The sequence below is a fragment of the Salmo salar genome, chromosome 16 (genome assembly GCF_965601325.2).
Source record: "Salmo salar chromosome 16, fSalSal1, whole genome shotgun sequence".
In the NCBI taxonomy this organism is placed as follows: domain Eukaryota; kingdom Metazoa; phylum Chordata; class Actinopteri; order Salmoniformes; family Salmonidae; genus Salmo; species Salmo salar.
Window position 1 is genome coordinate 44,753,536 of NC_138306.1, and position 26,340 is coordinate 44,779,875.

The window sequence follows — 26,340 nt, forward strand, 5'->3', positions numbered from 1 at the left end:
GGAAAAAGATTAATGCAGTAAGCAACATATCAACATACTATGCTCATCCTACTGAGAATGTGTCATCTAATACGTTATTGTGTTGATTCCTGCCATTCGTTCATTTTGGTACAGTGTGTCCCCTCAGCTGATTTATCAGCCGTTGTAAAATATACGTGGGTCTCGAAAGACGAGTCTCTTCCTCAATAATGTGCAGCGAATTCTACTAAATGAAGTCGAATTGATTATGACATCCTGGCATTTAAAGGGCAACTCCACCACTTATCAACTTAATTTTCATTATCTCCAGCACAATACCGTTGTCTACATACACTACATGGCCAAAAGTATGTGGACACCTCTTCAAATTAGTGGATTAGGCTAGTTCAGCCACACGCATTGCTGACAGGTGTATAAAATCGAGCACACAGCAACGCAATCTCCATAGATAAACATTGGCAGTAGAATGGTCCATACCGAAGAGCTAAGTGACTTTAACGTGGCACCGTCATAGGATGACACCTTTCCAACAAGTCAGTTCGTCAAAATTCTGCCCTGTTACAGCTTCCCCGGTCAACTATAAGTGCTGTTATTGTGAAGTGGAAACATCTAGGAGGAACAACGGCTCAGCCGCGAAGTGGTAGGCCACACAAGCAAGCTCACAGAACGAGACCGCAGAGTGCTGAAGTGCGTATCACATAAACATTGTCTGTCCTTGGTTGCAACACTCACTCCCGAGTTCCAAACTGCCTCTGGAAGCAACATCAGGACAAGAACTGTTCATCAGGGACCTTTATGAAATGGGTTTCCATGGCCAAGCAGCCGTGCAATGCCAAGCGTCGGCTGGACTGGTGTAACGCTCGCTGCCGTTGGACTCTGGAGCAGTGGAAAAGTGTTCTCTGGAGTAAAGAATCACACTTCACCATCTGGCAGTCCGACGGACGAATCTGGGTTTGGTGGATGTCAGGAGAACGGTATCCTGCCCGAATGAATCGGGACAACTGTGAAGTTTGGTGGAGGATGAATAATGGTCTCAGGCTTCCAATTCCAGTGAAGGGAAATATATATATATTTTTTAAAGTATTTTATTTTTGCATTTTCCAATTAAGAACATTCAAAACAAAAGTGAAAATATGTTAGACAACAAAGGACAAAGTGACGGTAACAAACGAGCGCAATAAAAAAATTTAAATTATATATACGGACGTACATAATACATAAAAAACATACATGATACATAAGTCATAATAAAGAGTAAAATAAAAAATAATAATGAGACATTGAATCATACCTGCCGTAAGCTACATATTATACATTACGTGTGAAACATTATATAAGAATTATATAGAGATTCAATCAATGTGATGTGAGGGGAGATTCTCCATATAGTCAATAAAAGGTTGCCAAATTCTGTAAAATGTCTAACTTATTCCTCAAGCAGTAAGTGATTTTCTCCAGTGGGATACAACTATTAACTTCCGATAGCCACATTGCAACTGGCAGGAAGGAATCCGATTTCCATTTCAAAGCAATACATTTCTTGGCAATCGCTAGCAATATTTCTGTTAGCTTTATAGTATGACTTTGCCTAAGATTGGTGTTAGTATAGTTACCCAGTAGACAGACCTCCGGGTCTAAAGGGAATGCAACCCCGTGGATTGAGGATATGGTATCGCATACCCCCTGCCAGAAACCGTGTAGTTTTGAACACTGCCAAGTGGAATGGAGGAATGTTCCGTGAAGGGAAATCTTAACGCTAGAGCATTCAATGACATTCTAGAGGATTCTGTGGTTCCAACTTTGTGGCAACAGTTTGGGGAAGGCCCTTTCCTGTTTCAGCAGCACAATGCCCCCGTGCACAAAGCAAACAGAAATGGTTTGTCGAGATTGGTGTGGAAGGACTTGACTGGCCTGCACAGAGCCTTGACCTCAACCCCATCGAACACCTATGGGATGAATTGGAACGCCGACTGCGCCCCAGGCCTAATCGCCCAACATCAGTGCCCGACCTCACTAATGCTCTTGTGGCTGAATGGAAGCAAGTCCCCGGAGCAATGTTCCAACATCTAGGGGAAAGCCTTCCCAGAAGAGTGGAGGCTGTTAAAGCAGCAAAGGGGGGACCAACTCCATATTAATAGCCATTATTTGTTCCTGTTCCCAAGAAAGCTAAGGTAACTGAGCTAAACGACTATTGCCCCGTAGCACTCACTTTCGTCATCATGAAGTGCTTTGATAGACTAGTCAAGGATCATATCACCTCCACCCTACCTGACACCCTAGACCCACTCCAATTTGCTTACAGCCCCAATAGGTCCACAGACGACGCAATCGCAATCACACTGCACACTGCCCTACCCCATCTGGACAAGAGGAATACCTATGTAAGAATGCTGTTCATCGACTACAGCTCAGCATTTAACACCATACTACCCTCCAAACTCGTCATTAAGCTTGAGACCCTGGGTCTCGACCCCGCCCTGTGCAACTGGATCCTGGACTTTCTGACGGGACGCCCCCAGGTGGTGAGGGTAGGAAACATCTCCACCCCGCTGATCCTCAACAGTGGGACCCCACAAGGGTGCATTCTCACCCCTCTCCTGAACTCCCTGTTCACCCATGACTGCGTGGCCATGCACGCCTCCAACTCAATCATCAAGTTTGCAGATGACACTACAGTGGTAGGCTTGATTACCAACAATGACAAGACAGCCTACAGGGAGGAGGTGAGGGCCCTCGGAGTGTGGTGTCAGGAAAATAACCTCACACTCAATGTCAACAAAACAAAGGAGATGATCGTGTACTTCAGGAAACAGCAGAGGGAGCACCCCCCTATCCACATCGACGGGACAGTAGTGGAGAAGGTGGAAAGTTTTAAGTTCCTCGGCGTACACATCACGGACAAACTGAAATGGTCCACCCACACAGACAGCTTGGGTGAAGAAGGCGCAACAGCGCCTCTTTGACCTCAGGAGGCTGAAGAAATTTGGCTTGTCACCAAAAACACTCACAAACTTTTACAGATGCACAATCGAGAGCATCCTGTCGGGCTGTATCACCGCCTAGTATGGCAGCTGCTCCGCCCACAACCGTAAGGCTCTCCAGTGGGTAGTGAGGTCTGCACAACGCATCACCGGGTGCAAACTACCTGCCTTCCAGGACACCTCCACCACCCGATGTCACAGGAAAGCCAAAAAGATCATCAAGGACAGGAACCACCCGAGCCACTGCCCGTTCACCCCGCTATCATCCAGAAGGCGAGGTCAGTACAGGTGCATCAAAGCTGGGACCGAGAGACTGAAAAACAGCTTCTATCTCAAGGCCATCAGACTGTTAAACAGCCATCATTAACATTGAGTGGCTGCTGCCAACGTACTGACTCAAATCTCTATCCACTTAATAATTCAAAATTGGATGTAATAAATGTATCACTAGTCCCTTTAAACAATGCCACTTTATATAATGTTTACATACCCTACATTACTCATCTCATATGTATATACTGTACTCTATACCATCTACTGCATCTTGCCTATGCCGTTCGGCCATCGCTCATCCATGTATTGATATGTACATATTCTTATTCATTCCTTTACACTTGTGTGTGTATAAGGTAGTTGTTGTGAAATTGTTAGATTACTTATATATTACTGCATGGTCGGAACTAGAAGCACAAGAATTTTCATACACTCGCATTAACATCTGCTAACCATGTGTATGTGACCAATAAAATTTGATTTGATATTGTGGAATGATATGTTCGACGAGCAGGTGACCAGGTACTTTGGCCATGAAGTGTACAGTATGTGAAAATGGCGCATTACAACATTTTGTAGAAAAAAATATTAAGTTAACGTCTATCATATGACATCATCAAAAGTTACATTTTAAAAAGTGTGGGAAGCAAGAAAATACCATCCCTCTGGCTAGAAACTCATTGGCGGGTTTAGAAAATCACAGTTTTAAAAAATGTTTAACTTTTAATCCTAACCTGTGATGTCACAGAGAAGCATTTTCTTGGAGCTTATCTTTTTAACGACAGATCATAGAAACACGCTGTTTTCACATACTGTATGTACACTGGTTTGGTGCTGGAGATAATGAATATTAGGTTGAAAAATGGCGGAATTGCCTATTTTTTTTATTTATTTCACCTTTATTTAGCCAGGTAGGCTAGTTGAGAACAAGTTCTCATTTACAACTGCGACCTGGCCAAGATAAAGCAAAGCAGTGCGACACAAACAAAAACACAGTTACACATGGAATAAACAAACATACAGTCACATGGAACATGGAATAAATAAACATACAATCGAGAAAGTCTATATACAGTGTGTGCAAATGCGGTAGGATAAGGGGGGTGAGGCAATAAATAGGCCATAGTGGCAAAATTATTACAGTATGGCAAATTAAACACTGGGGTGATAGATGTGCAGAAGATGAGTGTGCAAGAGAAAGCATACTCCATTTTTAAGAACAGCCCTTAGCCGTGGTATATTGGCCATATACTGTTCCACACCCTTATTGCTTAAATATAGCAGTGTTTATTTCAAGGAATCTCACAGTGTATAAAGTAACTACCATTTTACATATCAAGTGAATAGCAGACTGAAGTAAAGCATAACCAGCAACTCTATCTTTGTTGTTTTTATTAGCATAAAATGGTGTGCAGTGGAGCAAACCAAGCTTTACACTGAAATATTGCTGATAGGTAGATTTTTTTTAATGCTCTGTTCATGAAACACACATCTCTCTCTTCTCACCTCTCTAACCCCCCCCCCCCCCCCCCCCCTTCTGCCACTGATGCACCATGGGACTGCTGATCTCACAGATCTCTCAGGTGAGTGTCATGTCTATTACACCGCTCTTCTATCTGCTGCCGACTGACAGAGAGAGCACACTCACTGCTCTTTATTCCAAAGGCATTGTCCCCATCACGTCCCCCAGATGGCCTACTTCATGATGCATTTTCAATGGGACTTGGGAGTTCAGAGCCTCTTGTCCTAGAAAACCTCAAGTGTTTCAATGAGCCATTGTTCTCAATAATGCAGTTACAGTATGGTGAGGGCAGATTTGGAGAGCATAGGGAACAGAAGGAAGGATATATTCCCATGGTCAAATATGATCTGTCTGTACAGTTAAATGGAAAATATTCCACTTGAGATATCATCCTTTGAACACCAACCCTAATTAGCTATCCTGCTTTTAAAGCATTTTTTTTTTTAAGTTCTAGTGAAGTCGAAAATTAAATTTTTCCTGTGTTTTTATATAGCTATATTTCACACTATGAGGTTGGAATAATAATGTGATATTGTGAGAATTATGATAATGTCCTTTTAGTTTAAGAGCTGCAAATACTGCCTAAAATTTCAGCCTGTTGTGGTGGGATGTAGTTTTGGCCAGCCTGGTGACATCACCATTAAATCAAATCAAATGTATTTATATAGCCCTTCTTACATCAGCTGATATCTCAAAGTGCTGTACAGAAACCCAGCCTAAAACCCCAAACAGCAAGCAATGCAGGTGTAGAAGCACGGTGGCTAGGAAAAACTCCCTAGAAAGGCCAAAACCTAGGAAGAAACCTAGAGAGGAACCAGGCTATGAGGGGTGGCCAGTCCTCTTCTGGCTGTGCCGGGTGGAGATTATAACAGAACATGGCCAAGATGTTCAAATGTTCATAAATGACCAGCATGGTCAAATAATAATATTCACAGTTGTCGAGGGTGTAACAAGTCAGCACCTCAAGAGTAAATGTCAGTTGGCTTTTCATAGCCGATCATTGAGAGTATCTCTACCGCTCCTGCTGTCTCTAGAGAGTTGAAAACAGCAGGTCAGGGACAGGTAGCACGTCCGGTGAATAGGTCAGGGTTCCATAGCCGCAGGCAGAACAGTTGAAACTGGAGCAGCAGCACGGCCAGGTGGACTGGGGACAGCAAGGAGTCATCATGTCAGGTAGTCCTGAGGCATGGTCCTAGGGCTCAGGTCCTCCGAGAGAGAGAAAGAGAGAATTAGAGAGAGCATACTTAAATTCACACAGGACACCGGATAAGACAGGAGAAATACTCCAGATATAACAGACTGACCCTAGCCCCCCGACACATAAACTACTGCAGCATAAATACTGGAGGCTGAGACAGGAGGGGTCAGGAGACACTGTGGCCCCATCCGACGATACCCCCGGACAGGGCCAAACAGGAAGGATATAACCCCACCCACTTTGCCAAAGCACAGCCGCCACACCACTAGAGGGATATCTTCAACCACCAACTTACCATCCTGAGACAAGGCTGAGTATAGCCCACAAAGATCTCCGCCACGGCACAACCCAAGGGGGGGCGCCAACCCAGACAGGAAGACCACATCAGTGACTCAACCCACTCAAGTGACGCACCCCTCCTAGGGACGGCATGGAAGAACACCAATAAGCCAGTGACTCAGCCCCTGTAATAGGGTTAGAGGCAGAGAATCCCAGCGGAGAGAGGGGAACCGGCCAGGCAGAGACAGCAAGGGCGGTTCGTTGCTCCAGAGCCTTTCCGTTCACCTTCACACTCCTGGGCCAGACTACACTCAATCATAGGACCCACTGAAGAGATGCGTCTTAAGTAAAGACTTAAAGGTTGAGACCGAGTCTGCATCTCTCACATGGGTAGGCAGACTATTCCATAAAATGGAGCTCTATAGGAGAAAGCCCTGCCTCCAGCTGTTTGCTTAGAAATTCTAGGGACAATTAGGAGGCCTGCATCTTGTGACCGTAGCGTACGAGTAGGTATGTACGGTAGGACCAAATCGGAAAGATATGTAGGAGCAAGCCCATGTAATGCTTTGTAGGTTAGCAGTAAGACCTTGAAATCAGCCCTTGCCTTAACAGGAAGCCACTGTAGGGAGGCTAACACTGGAGTAATATGATCAAATTCTTTGGTTCCAGTCAGGATTCTAGCAGCCGTATTTAGCACTAACTGAAGTTTAGTTAGTGCTTTATCCGGGTAGCCGGAAAGTAGAGCATTGCAGTAGTCCAACCTAGAAGTAACAAAAGCATGGATACATTTTTCTGCATCATTTGTGGACAGAAAGTTTCTGATTTTTGCAATGTTACATAGATGGAAAAAAGCTGCCCTTGAAACAGTCTTGATATGTTCTTCAAAAGAGAGATCAGGGTCCAGAGTAACGCCGGGGTCCTTCAGTTTTATTTGAGACGACTGTACAAACATCAAGATTAATTGTCAGATTTAACAGAAGATCTCTTTGTTTCTTGGGACCTGTTTAGTCCGAGTTTAAAAGTAGAACGTTTGCAGCCATCCACTTCCTTGTGTCTGAAACACAGGCTTCTAGCGAGGGCAATTTTGGGGCTTCACCATGTTTCATTGAAATGTACAGCTGTGTGTCATCCGCATAGCAGTGAAATTTATCATTATGTTTTCGAATGACATCCCCAAGAGGTAAAATATATAGTGAAAACAATAGTGGTCCTAAAACGGAACCTTGAGGAACACCGAAATTTACAGTTGATTTGTCAGAGGACAAACCATTCACAGAGACAAACTGATATCTTTCCGACAGATAAGATCTAAACCAGGCCAGAACTTGTCCGTGTAGACCAATTTGGGTTTCCAATCTCTCCAAAAGAATGTGGTGATCGATGGTATCAAAAACAGCACTAAGATCTAGGAGCACGAGGACAGATGCAGAGCCTTGGTCTGACATCATTAAAAGGTAATTTACCACCTTCACAAGTGCAGTCTCAGTGCTATGATGGGGTCTAAAACCAGACTGAAGCGTTTCGTATACGTTGTTTGTCTTCAGGAAGGCAGTGAGTTGCTGCGCAACAGCTTTTTCAAACATTTTTGAGAGGAATGGAAGATTCGATATAGGCCGATAGTTTTTTATATTTTCTGGGTCAAGGTTTGGCTTTTTCAAGAGAGGCTTTATTACTGCCACTTTTAGTGAGTTTGGTACACATCCGGTGGATAGAGAACCGTTTTATGTTCAACATAGGAGGGCCAAGCACAGGAAGCAGCTCTTTCAGTAGTTTAGTTGGAATAGGGTCCAGTATGCAGCTTGAAGGTTTAGAGGCCATGATTATTTTCATCATTGTGTCAAGAGATATAGTACTAAAACACTTGAGTGTCTCCCTTGATCCTAGGTCCTGGCAGAGTTGTGCAGACTCAGGACAACGGAGCTTTGGAGGAATACGCAGATTTAAAGAGGAGTCCGTAATTTGCTTTCTAATGATCATGATCTTTTCCTCAAAGAAGTTCATGAATTTATTACTGCTGAAGTGAAAGCCATTCTCTCTTGGGGAATGCTGCTTTTTAGTTAGCTTTGCGACAGTATCAAAAAGAAATTTCGGATTGTTCTTATTTTCCTCAATTAAGTTGTAAAAATAGGATGATCGAGCAGCAGAGGGTTCTTCGATACTGCACAGTACTGTCTTTCCAAGCTAGTCGGAAGACTTCCAGTTTGGTGTGGCGCCATTTCCGTTCCAATTTTCTGGAAGCTTGCTTCAGAGCTCGTGTATTTTCTGAATACCAGGGAGCTAGTTTCTTATGACAAATGTTTTTAGTTTTTAGGGGTGCAACTAGGGTATTGCGCAATGTTAAATTGAGTTCCTCAGTTAGGTGGTTAACTGATTTTTGTCCTCTGATGTCCTTGGGTAGGCAGAGGGAGTCTGGAAGGGCATCAAGGAATCTTTGGGTTGTCTGAGAATTTATAGCACGACTTTTGATGCTCCTTGGTTGGGGTCTGAGCAGATTATTTCTTGCGATTGCAAACGTAATAAAATGGTGGTCCGATAGTCCAGGATTATGAGGAAAAACATTAAGATCCACAAAATGTATTCCACGGGACAAAACTAGGTCCAGAGTATGACTGTGGCAGTGAGTAGGTCCAGAGACATGTTGGACAAAACCCACTGAGTCGATGATGTCTCCGAAAGCCTTTTGGAGTGGGTCTGTGGACTTTTCCATGTGAATATTAAAGTCACCAAAAATGTGAATATTATCTGCTGTGACTATAATGTCCGATAGGAATTCAGGGAACTCAGTGAGGAACGCTGTATATGGCCCAGGAGGCCTGTAAACGGTAGCTATAAAAAGTGAGTGAGTAGGCTGCATAGATTTCATGACTAGAAGCTCAAAAGACGAAAACGTCAGGTTTTTTTTTGTAAATTGAAATTTGCTATCGTAAATGTTAGCAACACCTCCGCCTTTGCGGGATGCACGGGGGATATGGTCACTAGGGTAACCAGGAGGTGAGGCCTCATTTAACACAGTAAATTCATCAGGCTTAAGCCATGTTTCAGTCAGGACAATCATTAGTTAATAGACCAATAAGAAAGAGGGTTCCAAACCTCTCTGCCAATAACAGATAGTTTTCAGTCTTACCTCTCAGACCCCTCCCAGAGTGTCCTAGCAAAATTCTTGTTTGAAAAATTGCTATTTTCTAAGTTATTATTGTTTCTTAATGAACATTTTAATTGAAAACAATTACACTAAGGTACTTCATTGTTACCCAAAAGTTATTTGATATTGAGATAAAAACGTCTGCAATGGACCTTTTAAAAATAAGGATGAATCACTGTCTTATGTTTGCGCTTTCTCCAATTGGAATGCGTTAGTCAATGATGAGGGAAAAGTATTGGAAATTTGTAATCCATTATTACCGAAACATGATCCACAGTATGAATAATTTAGAGACCTGTGCTCCCTAGCCATATACTTTGGTGTGTGGAGTTGTCTTAGCTTTGATTTCTTGCGCTTCTCTTCTGGACCTAGCTAGCGCCAGCTCCGTTTGAATGCTGGCCTTGTGCATTTTGTTATCCATATACTGGATACTGTAAGGATAGCGAGACAGTGGCTAGGCCGTAACAATAGAACACTGTGGGGGAATACAGACAGGCTGACTCTGAGACAAATTAATAATACAAGCTTTTCTGAGTGTAGGGGTGCAATGCCTCACAGAAGCACTCCGCACTTGTCGAGCACAGGTTTGGTTTTCTATCTGTCCACAGAGAAAAAAACAGAGAGAGATGGACTTGAACCAATTTATCTCCGTTTTTTTGTTGGGGGGAGCTTGGAGCTCGTTGGATTTTGTTCCTCAGCCTATGTTGAGGAAAATGGTTTCACAAACTTGAGTGTAATTAAGCCATAGCTAATTTTTGCCAACACAAAAAGAGACATGAGAGCTGGTCTACTAAGAAAAAAAGCTAACTTCACAATAGGCTAGAAGTTTCTCCGTCTGTTTAGTCATATCACATTTAGCTCTTCTGTTGCAAATTGTGAGATCTGTAGTAGAACAAAGCAATCCTCCTGTAAACTGCTTTGTTTATGTACAGTACATAGAATTGTCTTCCAATATACACTGGCAAGCAAATGAAAGGAATCATTGTAACTCAGTGATTGTTCCTTCGAATTTAAATCACGTTAAAAGGAAAGAGCCATATGCTGCTCCATGCTCTACAAAGTAAGGCGTTTAGCAGCTGTGTGGCTCCACGTGGTTGGCTGTTCAACTTTGAACCTGTGCCACGGATATGGTGGCTGAGAATGACCTAATTAATTTTGGCAGATTGAGTTCTGCTGCCACCCTGTCGTTTGGATGAGGTGTTTGAATGTACAGTATAGCGACAGCCTTTCATCTTCTTGCTGTCATTTTATTCTGCTAACAAGAGGGGTTAAGTTTCAATGTTCCTCAAGAACAATACATGTCTGCTCACCACACAAACGCTGAGATACCCTGTATCTGTCATATTACAGAACCAGTCATACCCCAACTGGCAGGGAAGTAGCTATGACAAATATACATTAAGTCATTTCTCTCCCATTTCAGATCACAACAAATTATTCGATTTTAATGGGAACACTAGGATATGCTCCATCTTTTTATTTTAAGCACTTATGGCTTCTTAATTACCCTAACAGGTGCACCAATGTACCAGATAGGGAGATCTCTCTCTCTCTTTATTTATGTGCTGTCTGTGTTAGTTCAGAAAGACACATGAGATGGACACATTACTTGTTCATTCACTACTTTAATAGAGCGGTTACAATTTTATTTAAAACATATTCATGTGAGACCTGGTTTGTCTAAACCAATCCTTAGGTTGTTAACTCTGTGATGCCCTGTATCAGGGGTGGCCAACCCTCCTTACATTTACATTTGAGTCATTTAGCGGACGCTCTTATCCAGAAGTGAGTGCATACATTTTCATACTGTTTTTTTCTTCGTACTAGTCCCCCATGGGAATGGAACTCACACTCCTGGCATTGCAAGCGCCATGCTTTACCAACTGAGTCACACAGGATCCTCCTGAGGTACACAGGCCTTTTCTCTGGCCCTGCTGTAACACACCTGATTAAGCTAATCAGGGTCTTAATGAGCCACTGATTAGTAGAAGCAGGTGTGTTAGATGGTAGGGCTTGAGCAAAAACCTGCATACCCAGTAGCTCTCCAGGAGGCTGATTGGCCACCCGTACCCTTCATAATGTAGAGTACTTGTGGTCAGCTTCATTGTGAGGCAAGTTAACAAAGAAGAGTTGGACATGCAGTAGGATTGGAGTTGACAGGTAACCCATGTCACTAACCATGTCCTGGTTGCACCCCAGGAGCTGTCAGAGGACCGCCACTCGCCGCCGCTGCTGACTGTCAATGGGCCCGAGGACAAGCTGTTCCGCAGCAAGAGCGCCGACATGGAGCAGCTGACGTCAGAGAAGGAGCGCATCAAGAAGATGCTGTCTGAAGGGTAATGTTATGGAACAAGGCTCAATGATATCCAAACAGCTCTTAGTCAGGTCTACTTCCATTGTGCCACCATACTCATTCTATACGATGGCCAGAGGAGAATCAAAATTGCATACTCTTCGCGTCCTCTCTCCTCACTTCCTTCTCAAAACCCAGGAGAGAGGACACGAGGAGTATGCAATTGAGATTTTCCCCAGGTCCCCCTTGGGAAAGAGGTCTTCTGACCTCAATTTGACTTCCTGGATAAATAAAGGTTAAATAAATATACTGTAGACTTCCCATGTCTTGTATATGAATGACAAAAGCATACTGTACACACTATCTTTCTCCAAATGTTAATAATGTGCCACTATCTCTGTGAAGTCACATTGGTCTCTTCAAATTACCTTTAAACCCATATTAGCTGGCGCCAGAATGTGACATTTTATTGTAATTGTGGCATAGTGTGACATTTTATTAAATGTAACAGTTTAATGTAGCCTATTGTAACCCACTGTGTTGTGTTGTCATGCAACTGTTGCGTTGCCTAGTGAGTCACTGAGCAGATATCACATTGTGTCGCCAGGCATAGTATGCGTTCCCCATCTGATTTCTAGGGCAGCGTTTGCGCTAACGTGTCAAATGATGGTAAAAGTTCAGTGACTTGTGATGCGAAAGCATAAATGTGATCACAATGGCAGATGCAAAGCCTTTTTACAACATTGGATATATACAGTATATGAGGCCTAAGTGGCTGGAACTCCACACACACGTTGCTGGAGCATGCATGGCAGGAGAAAAGCAGATTACTGCTTTAAGCAAACCATTAGATAATAACTTCTATATAGGATGTACAGAATGGGCTGTGTTTTAGCTGTGGAAATGTACTAGCTAAATCAAGTCATGGCTCAAGGCGGTACGGTTTCTCCTATTGTGGAGGTTGTTATCAGTGGGAGGTTGAACCCACTGACAGGATCCCACTGACTACTGAATGAGGCTGAGTCATGTGTACTTAAAACAAGGTCATTAATGAGGCTCTACCACAGAGCATTTCAGACACCAGCCTGCCCTCCATCCCGCACAAGCACACAAAAACACAATTTGACACCCCATGTTCTCTGGCAGCCCCTCCTTGTCGTTTTCTTGCATGTAATGAGTCTTGTATGTTTTTTAGTGCCTGTTGCTATGGTGAGTTGGTTGGTAGTTGGCAGGCGGTTAGAAACGGTATGGAGGGTGTTTTTGCCTGTGGCCATAGATGGTGGTCTTAGAAGACTGGTGTAACTTTCCCATCTCCCTCATGTTATTTAAAAGCTCTTGTCCGTTGAATCTAATAGTCCCACATTCAGGCATGCTAAAGCCCCTGAATAGCTCTGTATATCACTTGGTGAGCAATACTTTAAACCTGACTATGACCTGATTTGTCTAATCATGGTACACTTATCTTCTGATTGTTTTTTTCCGCCAGGTCCATATGTGAGATTAACCTGGAGGCAGAGCTGTTCACCCTGCAGGATAGCAACGCTAAGCTAGTGGCGGCACTTCACGAGGCTAACACTGGTGTGGTGGAGTGGAAGAAACAGCTGGCTGAGTATCAGGAAGAGACTGAGAGGCTCCGAGATCAGGTAAGCACTATGGCGACAGGCTACTGCTATTCTGGCTGTCTGCGTCTCAGCTACAAAAGGTCTAGATGCATAATGGTTGATTATTAGGTTTAAGAATGGGTAACCTTTTGCCACGTTGGTGTTAGAAGTAGGATCCTGACCATGAGAGAGATTGTTCTCAAAGCAACAGCAGATGATCTACTTAAGATCAGTGGTCCCGTGGCAGTTAAAGGGGCTAGATTTCCTGATTGGGGGGGTTAATGTGGGTGTCCTTCTCAGTGAATTTTTAAAAAATAGTGGAAAATTTAAGTTATCCTTTTTAGATAAAACTATACTAAATATAATCACACCACCAAATAACTGATTAAAATACTGTTTTGCAATGAAGGTCTACAGTAGCCTCAACAGCACTCTCTGGGGTAACACCATGGTGTAGCCGGAGGACAGCTATTTTCCGTTCTCCTCCTCTGGGTACATTGACTTCAATACAACACCTAGGAGGCTCATGGTTCTCACCCCTTTCCATAGACTTGCACAGTAATTATGATGACTACGGAACAATTATCCAACCTATCAAGCTCTTGCAGCATGAACTGACATGTTGTCCATCCAATCAAAGAATCAGAGAATGAATCTAGTACTGAAAGGATAAGCTACAGCTAGCTAGCACTGCGTAAAATGTTGACTCAAAGAGAGAGAAAGACTATGGTGTGCGCAACTCAATATTAGGAAGGAGTTCCTAATGTTTGGTATGCTCAGTGTATTTAGTATATATATATATATTATATATATATATATATATATATCTAAAAAGGCTAACTTTCTTTGTTTCATTTTTTTTTTTTAAATGAAATTCACTGGGTAGGATGGTCCTCCCCTTCCTCCTCTGAGGAGCCTCCACTGTCCAATATGCAGTAATAGAAAAAAGGCCATGGTCATAAAAAATTGTCCTCTCATCTTAAACGGTACCGACCGCAACTGCTATGAATGTAGTTTGAGGAGTTAGCAAGATAACTTTGGTCAAATCTGAGATAACCGGTACCACAAATATGGCTCATCTTTTAGCCAGTTACATTTCTATGGCAACGAATCCTTCAGATCTAGAAGGGGGAAACCCCTTGTTTTAATGGCATTCCAATAGAGATGTATCAAACTTTTGATTAACTACTGAAAGATCCATTACTATCATGCTTTAATTACTCATATATAAATGGCAAACTGTCAGACACAAAAAGAGGGACTAAGAGAGGCCCATCCTATGTTTAAGAGTGGGCTCTTTGCCTTTTTGCCGATTTAAAACCTTTACATTTTCGGTAGATTGCCAATGTTTAAAGTATCCTCCTTTTTAAAGTCATACAGAGTTGGCAAAAAATGAAATTTCATCCTCCAGAAAAGGGATATCTAGTATTACAGCCCACTGGCTAAACTCCAATGTACTGATAGTATTTATTTTGTCTTTCTTGGAAAACATGTACTAGAACGGTATAATATTTATAAAGGACATTGTAAACAGGGATAGTATAATTGTCACACAAGCAACTAATAGTGTGGAGGTGTATGCTCAATACAAAATTATATCCAATTCATCGTGGCTCTGCCACAAAATTGGAAGAGACAATATCAAACAACAATTTACACATCAATCCTTTCCTTTCAATTTAAGCTATTATAACAAATACTTGCTACAAAAAGAACGTTCAATATATGGGGCATTGAACAGTCAGCCTTGTGCCGAGCCTGCTACAAGGAAACAGAATCAATAGAACATATTTTCTGGTACTGTTCATCGGTGAATTGCTTTTGGAGTCTGGTCCCGGAATGGTTGTTATGTCATAATGTCAGGGTTCAGATGGACCTGCAAACTGTATTGTTAGGGGATGTGAAAAACCACAATCAGTCAACAGGAAATATCATTATACCCTTGGGTAATGCATTTATTTTTAGGGTAATATCAGTTTAAGATCACAACAAATGGTGGATTGGCCACTGTGGGTGAAAATCCGACTCTTGCAGAAAGAGGAAATTAGGAATGTATGTATAATTATTTAACTACATGTCCTGTGTACATGAAGTGTTGTCGTCTGTTTGTTTACACCAATCAGGTTGGGGGGGGGGGGTATAAAATAAATAAAGGGGATTAAAATTATGGTAAAAAATTACATTGATTGATAGAACCCACAATCTTCAATATTGAAGCTGATCTCATAAGACCCTTGTAAGACATCACAGTACAGGACCAAGGAAATCAACTTCAAGTTTTAATGTCACATGCAGTGAAATGCTTTTCTTGCAAACTCAAAACTGAAAACCCAACAATGTAATAATCAATAACAACGTAATACTGGGAAAAAAAAGAAATAAGAAGAAATATGAAGAACACAACAAGTAACTCAGCATACTATATACAGGGTCAGTTCCAATACCATATTTACAATGTGCAGGAGTGATGGCGGGAGATATAGGGGTAAGGTGACTAGGCATCAGGATATAAGATAAAATGAGTAGCAGCAGCTTGTATGTGAGTGAGTGGGTGGGTGTGCATGTGTGTAGCGTTAGTATAAATGTATGTGCAGGTTGTGTGAGTGAGCAGATGATGGAGTGAGTGTGCATAGAGACAAAAAATAAAAAGGTCAATGAGGATACAAGCTTATAGTACCCATCTGGTCTTGAAGTTGCCTAGGCTAGCTAATGCTAGCCAACTTCTTTCACCAATTAGCTTCAGCAGGCTGGTGTGTGGGGCCATGGCAGAATGTGTTTAACATTAGATGGCCTATCTCTGGGGCAAGTTAGGGGCCAATATTTTCATGTTGCACAACTTTTAGTAGTTTCATGAAATGCTTTCAATATTTGTATATTTTTGACAATTTATAGTTTGTATTGACATTTTAAAATATTGTCCTATGTACATTGTGTAATTTACTGATGGTCCCTAACTAGTCCCATAGGGATATCGAATGTCAAAACATATTGACCATGAGCGAATTGATGATCACTTGGGTGCTGCCAGCTCTGGGCATGTGGGCAGGATTGAAATGAACCCAACCCAAGGAAAACTGTTACGGTACCCTTCATTCCGTGGCATCCAATGTTTTTCCTATCAGAGCTGTGGACACCACTGGTTTGATACAATGTTAATTCCTTCCTGGGATATCACTGTTGACGTGCCTCGATAATCAGAGGGTGAAATGTGTTTTGCATAATTTAATTCAAAAAATAGAAATGTGCCCTTGGTCAAGCTTAATGAGGTTCTTTCATGTGGCAGATTAAAGTACCACGGCAACAAATCTGCCTGGAAAAAATGGCTGTCAACAGTCATATTTTAGCTCCAGGCACTGAGGGGAACAACATCCATCTCAGTCCAACAAAGTGAAGGTTATCGCCTTTTGTAACAAAGTCAACCAGGTGGTTGGAATTAGACCATTTCTCCAGGGCTGGAAGGCAGTTTTAGGACAGGACACCCTACTTCTCCCTTGCCTTAGTTGGGGAGGAAAAGACAAAACACCAGAGAGGAAGAACAGAGAAGCCATTGGCTATGGAAGCCATTGGCTAGTAAGCCCTTTCCTCTCCAGGCTCTCGAAACAGTAGACTAGTTTTGTTAAATGAGGGCTCTGGTGATTTGTTTTCGGGGTTCTCTCTGACACTGCAGGGATGCTCTGGTCCCCAGCCTGCTCTCTCATGTCTTGCCTTGCACTTCTGTAGCTGAGACGCGGTAGGAGCGAAGGCGTACGTCCTCTGTAAAGACAAACGATCTCAAGAGATGGTAGAGCACACACTGTTTTAAAAGCCCATCTGTTGGTTCTCTCACAATGCTAACAATGGCCATACAAGCTCTTTTCTGCTCATTTTACCATATTGTATTCGTTACTTGTTTCAATGTCACATGCACAAGTACAGTGAAATCCCTTTCTTGCAAACTCAAAACCCGACAATGCAATAACACACAATAAATATTAAGATCACAATAAGTAAGTAAGCATACTATCTATGTAGAGGGTCAGTTCCAGTACCATATTTACAATGTACAGGAATACTGGATTGATGGAGGTAGATATAGTATGTATAGGGGTAAGGTGACTAGGCAACAGGATATAAAATAGAGTAGCAGCAGCTTGTATGTGAGTGGGTGTGCGTGAGTGTAGAGTCATTATAAATGTATGAGAGTGAGCAGATGATGGAGTGAGTGTGTAGGGCCCAGTGAGTGTGCGTAGAGACAGTGCAAAAATAAAATGTCAATAAAGATACAAGGTTAACTCAGTCTGTGTAGCTATCTTGTTAGCTACTTATCAGTCTTATTGCTTGGGGACAGAAGCTGTTCAAGAGCCTGTTTGGCGCCAGACTTGACCGGTACTGCGTTCCATGCGGAAGCAGAGAGAATAGTCTATGCTTGGGTGGTTTGATTCTGGTTGGTACCTGCCACCTTACCCTTATATTTTTAACGATTTTCCGGGCCTTACTACCATACCGCCTGATATAGATGTCCTGGATGGCAGGGAGCTCGGCCCCAGTGACGCTTCGAACACACCGACAGCATCATTGCGCAAAATAGTACGCAGCATCATCTGGATATGTATGCAACAAAAGTTCAACATTCACCATTTCTGTCAAGCTGTCTACGCATACAGTTTGACACACACGTTCGATAAATCCAACAAATGCACCACACCGAACGCACTGCAACTGCCTCTGCAAGGCAATGCTGCAAGGCAAACTGTAGCGTCATGCGATCGAGGGCGGTGCTATTGCCATAACAGGCACTGATGCAGCAGGTAAAAATGCTCTCAATGGTACAGCTGTAGAACTGTTTGAGGATCTGAGGGCCCATGCCAAACTTCTTCAACCTCCTGAGGGGGAAGAGGCACTGTCACGCCAGCTTCACGACTATGCGCGTGTGTTTGGACCATTTTAGTGATTTGGACACCGAGGAACTTGAAGCTATTGACCTGCTCCACTACAGCCTGTTTCCTGTAGTCCACGATTAGCTCTTTGGTCTTACTGATGTTGAGGTAGAGGTTGTTGTTCTGGCACCACACTGCCACGTCACTGACCTCCCTGTAGGCTGACTCATCGCCGATGATCAGGCCTACCACCGTTGTATCATCAGAAAACTTGTTGATGGTGTTGGAGTTGTGCGTGGCCACGCAGTTGTGGGTGAACAGGGAGCACAGGAGGGGACTAAGAACACACCCCTGTGGAACACCTGTGTTGAGGATCAGCGTGGCGGAGGTGACGTTGCCCACCCTCACAACCTGGGGTCGGCCCATCAAGAAGTCCTGGATCCAGTTGCAGAGGGAGGTGTTCAGACCCAGAGTCCTAAGCTTGGTGACGAGCTTGGAGGGCACAATGGTGTTGAACGCTGAGCTGTAGTCAATGAACAGCATTCTTACATGGGTATTGCTCTTATCTAGGTGGGTAAAGGCTCCTAATAATTTTCCTGCAAGGCAACTGATAGTTGTTTTAGAAATCTTATCAGTAGGTCTGTTTTCTATGTTGTCAGCGGTGGTATGAGGGCAGTTGTGCGCAAGCAGTAACATCATTCCCTCTGGGAGTTATTGTGACATGGATTTGATAGGATGGAGTTGGGTCCTATAGGAATTCAAGATACCCCTACAGCAGTTTTCTTGAGCTCCGATGGATGGCATGATATGGAATCTTAAAGGGCCATTATGAATATGCAGAGGAGATGCAAATAAAGAGATGGTAATTGCGAAGGCTGAGCACAAACCCATGAAAGTTCTAGTCAGTTTTCAATAAACAAGTCAGTTTGTTGTTGTACGATTCTAACCATGTTCTTATCTGTTAAAGTCAAAATAATTGGGGGGGGGGGGGGGGGGGGGAATGGTTGTGGAGTTATGACTTCAAGGGGAAAATGGTTTATCCTCCCTTTTTAAATCACAACTCACCACATGAGTAATTGTGGAATTCAGACCTTTTCAGTCAATTTCTATGCTAAACACATACAAGCAGGTCAAATTAATGTCTACATCTGCAAACCTTAATTTAAAACCCTTCTGCCAATTAGTAAAATGTCTGCATAGTGATGTATTCTGTGTTATTGTGATCCTTTAACACGTCATAGCTGACCGCCGAGAGGAACTGATGCTCAACCATCCACTGTCATTGCATGTACACAAGGGTTGAAAAACTCCTTATTTAGTGTTATTCTCTCTCTTCCTTTCCCTCCGTCTCTCACTTTCTGTTGTTGTGTGTTTGCAGGTGGCAGAGCTGGAGGCTCAGAGTGGACGGCCTGGTCCCAGTGGGTCTGAGACGAGGGATGAGCTGACCCAGTCCTTGGAGGAGCTGGAAGCCTTGCTCAAAGCAAAAGACGAGGTAAGGCTCAGGGCTCTGACCCTCTTCTAGGCAACCAGGTACTGCTAGCCTCAAGGAGCCAGGCTTCTAGTCTCTCTAGACAGTGCCATTGAAAGAAACTAGTGAGGTATAAACAAAGGTTTTTGCTTGAGAATCTCAAGAAACTAGTTGTTCTTGAGTTTTTTTTAAAGCACTTCCCATCTGGAAGCAGAAAGTCTTGGTAGAGGTATTTTGCATACTATAAATTCCACCTCTTGTTCAAAGGAAATTGCTTTAGGTATATCTATATTGGGTGGATTAAATGAATCCCAGCTGCATTATGAAAAACTGTCAGTCATCCAAACAATCAGATTTATTCGATTTTGAGAAAGACCAGTATTATTTTGGAGCAGCTACAAACTTGGTCTACTGCTCAAGAGTGCTATGAGTAATGACAACGCCCAAAACGATCTGAAAATAGGGCATCACATTTACAGTGCCTTCGGAAAGTATTCCACATTTTGTTGCATTAAAAAAAAAAATGGTCATATATATATATATATATATATATATATACGCTGTCAAAGTGGAAGAAGAATTTTAAAAACTTAATGAAAAATAAAACACTGATCTTGATTTAATCATGTTAGAAACACATTTGGCAGCAATTACAGCTGTGAGTCTTTTTGGGTAAGTCTCTAAGAGCTTTGCATACCTGGACTGTACAATATTTACCCCTTTTTTTTATTCTTCAAGCTCTGTCAAGTTGATTGTTGCTAGACAACAATTTAAGTCTTGCCATAGATTTACAAGCCAATTTAAGTCAACTGTAACTAGGCCACTCAATAACAGTTTAGATTTGGCCTTTTGATTTAAGTTACCGTCCTGCTGAAAGGTGAATTTGTCTCCCAGTGTCTGTTGGAAAGCAGACTGAACCATGTTTTCCTCTAAGATTTTGCCTATGTTCAGCTCTATTCATTTATTTTTATCCTAAAAAAATCCCCCTCGTCCTTGCTGATGACAAGCATACCCATAACATGATACAGCCACCACTATGCTTGAAAATATGAAGAATGGTACTCAGTAATGTGTCAGATTTGCCCCAAACATAATGCTTTTTATTCAGGAAAAAAAGTGAATCTCTTTGACACATTCTTTGCAATATTACTTTTGCGCCTTGTTGCAAACAGGATGCATGTTTTGGAATATTTGTATTCTGTACAGGCTTCCTTCTTTTCACTCTGTCATTTAGGTTAGTATTGTGGAGTAACTACCATGCTGTTGAACCATTAGCAAGTTTCTCCTATCACAGCCATTAAACTCTGTAGCTGTTAAAAAATTACTATGGGCCTCATGGTGAAATCCCTGAGTGTTTTCCTTCCTCTCCGGCAACTAAGTTAGGAATGATGCCTGTATCTTTGTATTGACTGGGTGTATTGATACACCATCCAAAGCCTAATTAATCATTTCACCCTGCTTAAAGGGATATTTAGTGTCTGATAAATGTTTTTACCCATCTACCAATAGGTGCCCTTCTCTGCAAGGCATTGGAAAACCTCCCTGGTTTATTCAACATACTTTTGGCCATGTAGTGATTGTGGACACCATCAAATTAGTGGATTTGGCTATTTCAGCCTCACGTGTTGCTGGCAGGTGTATAAAATCAAGCATACCGCCATGCAATCTCCATAGACAAATTAATGGCCTTACTGAAGAGCTCAGTGACTTTCAACGTGGCACCGTCATAGGATGCCACCTTTCCAACAAGTCAAATTTCTGCCCTGCTAGAGCTGCCCCGGTCAACTGTAAGTGCTGTTATTGTGAAGTGGAAACATCTAGGAGCAACAACGGCTCACCCGGGAAGTGGTAAACCACACAAGCTCACAGAACGGGAACCCATAGTGCTGAAGCGCGTAGCGCTTAAAAATTGTCTGTCCTCGGTTGCAACACTTACTACTGCATTCCAAACTGGCTCTGGAAGCAACGTCAGCACAATAACTGTTTCTTCATGAAATGGGTTTCCATTGCTGAGCAGCTGCACACAAGCCTAAGATCATCATGCGCAATGCCAAGCGTCGGCTGGAGTGGTGCAGTGGAGACCCGTTCTCTAGAGTGATGAATCACGCTTCATTCTTGATGATTCTGTGCTTCCAATTTTGTGGCAAATGTTTGTGGAAGGCCCTTTCCTGTTTCAGCATGACAATGCCCCCTGTGCCCAAAGCGAGGTCCATACAGAAATGGTTTGTCGAGATCGGTGTGGAAGAACATGACACAACAAACTTTTGAAAAACTCAAGATGGTTGAATACTTTCTGAAGGCACTGTATCTAAATTGATCCGTTTCCTTGTGGCGTTCAATCAAATCAATTTATAACATTTTTGACGTGTTTTTCTGGATATATTTGTTGTTATTCTGTCTCTCACTGTTCAAATAAACCTACCATTAAAATTACAGACTGATAATTTCTTTGTCAGTGGGCAAACGTACAAAATCAGCAGGGGATCAAATACTTTTTCCCCCTCACTGTAGTTGCAGTGAAATGTGTTGTTTTACAGGGTCAGCCATAGTATTACAGCACCACTGGAGCAAACTAGGGTTAAGTGCCTTGCTCAAGGGCACATTGGCAGCTTGTACACCTTGTTGGCTTGGGTGTTTGAACCAGCTATCTTTCGGTTACTGGCCCAACGCTCTAACCACTACACTCCTGGGGTCCTTTGTGGACCCCAGGAAGAGTAGCTGCTGCTTTCAACAGTAGCTGCTGCTTTTTGATTGTGAGGTATTCTAGGTCGGGTGAACTCGCCCTCAGCTCGTCAACTTCTTTATCCAGAGACGGAACATTAGCGAGTAATATACTCGGAAGCGGTGGGCGGTGTGCGGGTCTCCTGAGTCGGACTAGAAGTCCACTCCGAGTACCTCTGCCGGCGATGTTTTGGGTCAGCCTCTGGAATCAGTTCAATTGCCCAGGGGAGTACGAACAAAGGATCCAATTTGGGAAAGTCGTATTCCTGGTTGTAACTAGTCAAAAGATCACATTTGGGATCTGTTTGGTATCTGGCTAATGATTAGCCCAAGCTGCTGGTTTCAACAGCTAATGGGTATCCTAATAAAAAACCAAAGGATTACTGTATTTGTGGTCTCTTTTTTTTTTTAGATAATCCACAATCTACATAGCAGGAAATCAGATATCCATGAGTTGGAGAAAGAGAGAGAAGAGGCTGTTCAGAGACTTCAGGTGAGTTTGGGGAATTGGGGTAGAACATGCATTTTTGGCTTCTCTACACTAGTGAATACTGAACACCAGTGATTATCAACCGCTTTAGGGGCACTGAGATTTTTCAAATGGTATGCAAAAAAGCAGGTTGGGGGGGGGGGGAACAATTGATATGACATTGACCATTTTAACATGAATTGATCTGTAGTCCTCTGTCACTTGTGGACTTTCTAGGATCTGGAGACACGAAACGCAGAACTGGAGCAACGGGTGGAGAGCATCGAGCAGACTCTAGCTTCCACTCTGGAGGAGCGGGAACGGGCGGAGAGTGAGGTTCAGCGGGTCGTCGACGTCCTCGAAGTCAAGATATACGACCTGAATGACCTGCGACAGAGCTTGGCCAAGCTCATCAGCAAATAGCGCACCACAATGATAGAAGTTTTGAGGGCGATGGACAAGGAAGGAAAATTAAGCTCTTTCAGAACAATGTTTTCTTAAGCACATAACTGCAGTGAATGAGAGTAGCACCTTGACTTCACCTGTTGCAGCTGTACATAAGAACCAGTTATATTGTTAGGTGGGAGGCTGGGAGCATAACCCACAGGGTCAGTTTTTCTATTTAAATGTTGTTCTGTTGAACTTTACACCATTTCATGTAAATGTAGTTAGGTTTTGATTCTGTCCTTTTATAGAGGTTCTTAAACTTCAAACGTAGTTGAATTGAATCTGCGGTTGCACTTAAAAATGTAGGTGCCTAATTATTGTTTACGTTTGTCAATATTATGAATGATTAATAAGTTAACTTCTATTGTCTTATGTATTGTATTACAGCAACAGTTGCCATGATAATGATTTGGTGATCCTACAGAGACGTTACTGCAGAATGATGAGCTGCAGAGGACTTATCACCAAAACTACATGAACTCAGCAAAGAACCTTGCCAAGTACAGTAATGTGAGTTATGCGCATTATCCAATGTGCAATCGTTTACAAATAGATTTATTAAAAGCACAAGTAGTGTTATTAGTAAATATCTCCTGTACTTGAGTCAATACATATAGCTAACTTGGTATCTGAACTTTCACTGATGTACACCAAGTGATTTTCTTCTGACCTCGACTTTGAGGCATTTTTTCTTGGTATTAAATACAAATAAAATTAAATCAGTGTTGAATTAGCAATACTATTTTTTGACAAGTACTCTGTAGGTAATGTAGCATCATCAAAGCATATTCTTGTTAATTTATACAAACTGCAATTGTATTCTGTTGAACAATGTGGTTTCTCATTTTGCTTCAAATGCACATTGACTACCTAGAAGTGTTACTGACTATCAGTTTTAATCTAACAATTGATGTGGATAATCGGAAAGTTTCACATGCTCTGTGTACGTCATGATGCCTATATTCTTAGTTTTTGGAACATGGTCGTTTTACATTTTACTAGCCCATCTCTAACCTTCTGGAGAAAACAGTGGCCATAAAATGTTTTTTAACAATACAAAATGCAGTACCAAAGATGCACTTACTTTTCTTACCCACGTAGCACACTCGTTCTGTACTGACTGGACTGCACAATACATTTAAGATAATGAAAAAAATAAAATAACTTGAATTGCCTATGGAATTTTTCTGTCATTAAAATTGAGTTTAGGATCTGTAGTGTTCGTATCCTCTTAATATTCACAAGTTATTTAAGCCCCGTTTTCCATTGGCAACGGTGCTAGCTCGGATTGCGTTTCCATGCCTCCAGAAATTCGAAATGGTGCCATGTTGCTAGGTAGCCAATGTTTGACTGTGCAGCTGGCTTTGCTAATGTTGCTAGCTTTAGCAAGATGTTGAATAATTGTATTCATGCTCACCGTGCTACCTAGCAAGATGTTGAATTATTTAATTAATGCTCACCATGCTGTAACTAACGTTTCACCATACTCCTGCCAGTGCCAGCCAGACTCTGCCTTGTATTTAGGTTGCTAACGCTAGCTAGCTAAATGGTTAGTGTCATCGCTAGCATAACAGGCTAGCTAGCTGAATTCCTACCTCGCTTACAATGGCATTGGCAATTAGCTAGCTAGCAAACCAGACGACAGGTTAGATATAATGTAGCTTTAAATACGACCTGGCCAGCTAAAGTTTCTAGCTAGCTTGTTTCAACTCTGATTTGCTAGCTAACATTAAGTCGCTAGCATTTGAGGGCTGATTGTTCTCATGAAAGTTTGTGTAGTGCAAAAACATTATGAAGGATACAGATATGGTGATAATGCGTGTCATGTCTGACTACTGTAGTACTGCTTTTCCATGTGCTAGCTAACAGGAACAAGCCCAGACTAGCTCAACTTGGTGTCAGCATCCAGCAGTGGTCAGCTGGTGGTTGCATAGTAATGCATTCAGCCTGAATTCTAGTCGAGCTGGTACCAGTTGTGAAACTGGCTGCGCTAGCCCGAGTTTCCCTCGACTCGGCTTGAATTTGAGAATTGCATTCGAGCCAGCTCGAATTTGGCCCTAATTTTAAGTGCCAGTGGAAATGGGGCTTTATTGACCACCACTAATACCTCAGCAAACGGATTTCTTAATTCATCCACTGTTTGAGCGTGTTCAAATACCGTAAAAATGATCATTCCCCCCCCATGGAGTAATCATGAAACATTATTGGATAGGTGAAAGGTGGTGTATATTTGTTGTATTTTCCTGTAATTTCACAAGGGAGTAAAGTAATAGTTTTTTCAGTATTAAAACAGGGCCTTACTAATCTCACTGAACAACACAATTGCCTGATTTTACTTTACTTTCAGCATAGGAGGAATCCATGTTTATAATATTGAAAATTGAAGTTATTGTATGTGGAACTTGACAATATTGTGGAACTAAAATCTTTGTGTACAGTTCAACATTAAACGTTTGCAAAAATGTGGTTCTATTTTTCAATGCTATGTTGTAGTAGCCAATTAACAATGAACTACATATATCTTGAGAAAATAATCGACTGACACCAGTGCTTGACTTGGGCAGGAGCTCACCGGAGCTGAGTACCGGCACCTAAATGTTCTTCTGCTAGAGCTCCTACACCTCTTATAGAATATTAGCTCAAAAGTATTGTGGAGCTCCTGCACCTAAATATAAACCGCACCGGCACCCAAAATGAGTACCAGAAACTATTTCAGTCCAAGTCAAACACTGACTGCCACATCAGTCATTTAACAGATTATTTTTTTATGATTTCCCCTTAGCTTAGGGGTCTGAATATTTGACTTGCCAGTAATTTGGGATAGATGTTCCATTTAGTTTTGAACATGAGCCCTGTTTTTCAATCTCTAATAAAAAATCATGTCTACTGCACTCAAGATCATCAAGCACAAAAGCATTGGCCTTTTGTCAGCTTGTTGGTTTCCTTTGCATGAATTGTTTTGCATGAATTGTTTGTCACCTTGATTTATCTGTTAATCAATGTTTTTGGAGCAGTCCATGCTCCGATGAAGGACTGAATTTTGAATTAACAAAAAGTTTCTCTAGTCTAGTCAACATCAATTCAATAGACTGTCCCAAGAAAACATTTTGG

At 42.2% G+C, this 26,340-nt stretch overlaps 1 protein-coding gene across 2 annotated transcripts in view; it reads left to right on the forward strand.

Annotated features, from left to right (window-relative positions):
* LOC106573912 (homer scaffold protein 3) overlaps nucleotides 1-26,120 on the forward strand; it is a 44,588-nt gene extending 18,468 nt beyond the window's left edge. For both annotated transcript variants that reach the window (XM_014149366.3, XM_082962746.1), the window contains 5 exons: nucleotides 11,574-11,710; nucleotides 13,154-13,310; nucleotides 19,503-19,616; nucleotides 22,726-22,806; nucleotides 23,020-26,120. In XM_014149366.3, coding sequence (XP_014004841.1) covers nucleotides 11,574-11,710; nucleotides 13,154-13,310; nucleotides 19,503-19,616; nucleotides 22,726-22,806; nucleotides 23,020-23,205 — 675 coding nt within the window. In that variant the 3' untranslated portion in view covers nucleotides 23,206-26,120. The remainder of the gene's footprint in view (nucleotides 1-11,573; nucleotides 11,711-13,153; nucleotides 13,311-19,502; nucleotides 19,617-22,725; nucleotides 22,807-23,019) is intronic.
* Nucleotides 26,121-26,340: the final 220 nt, after the last annotated feature.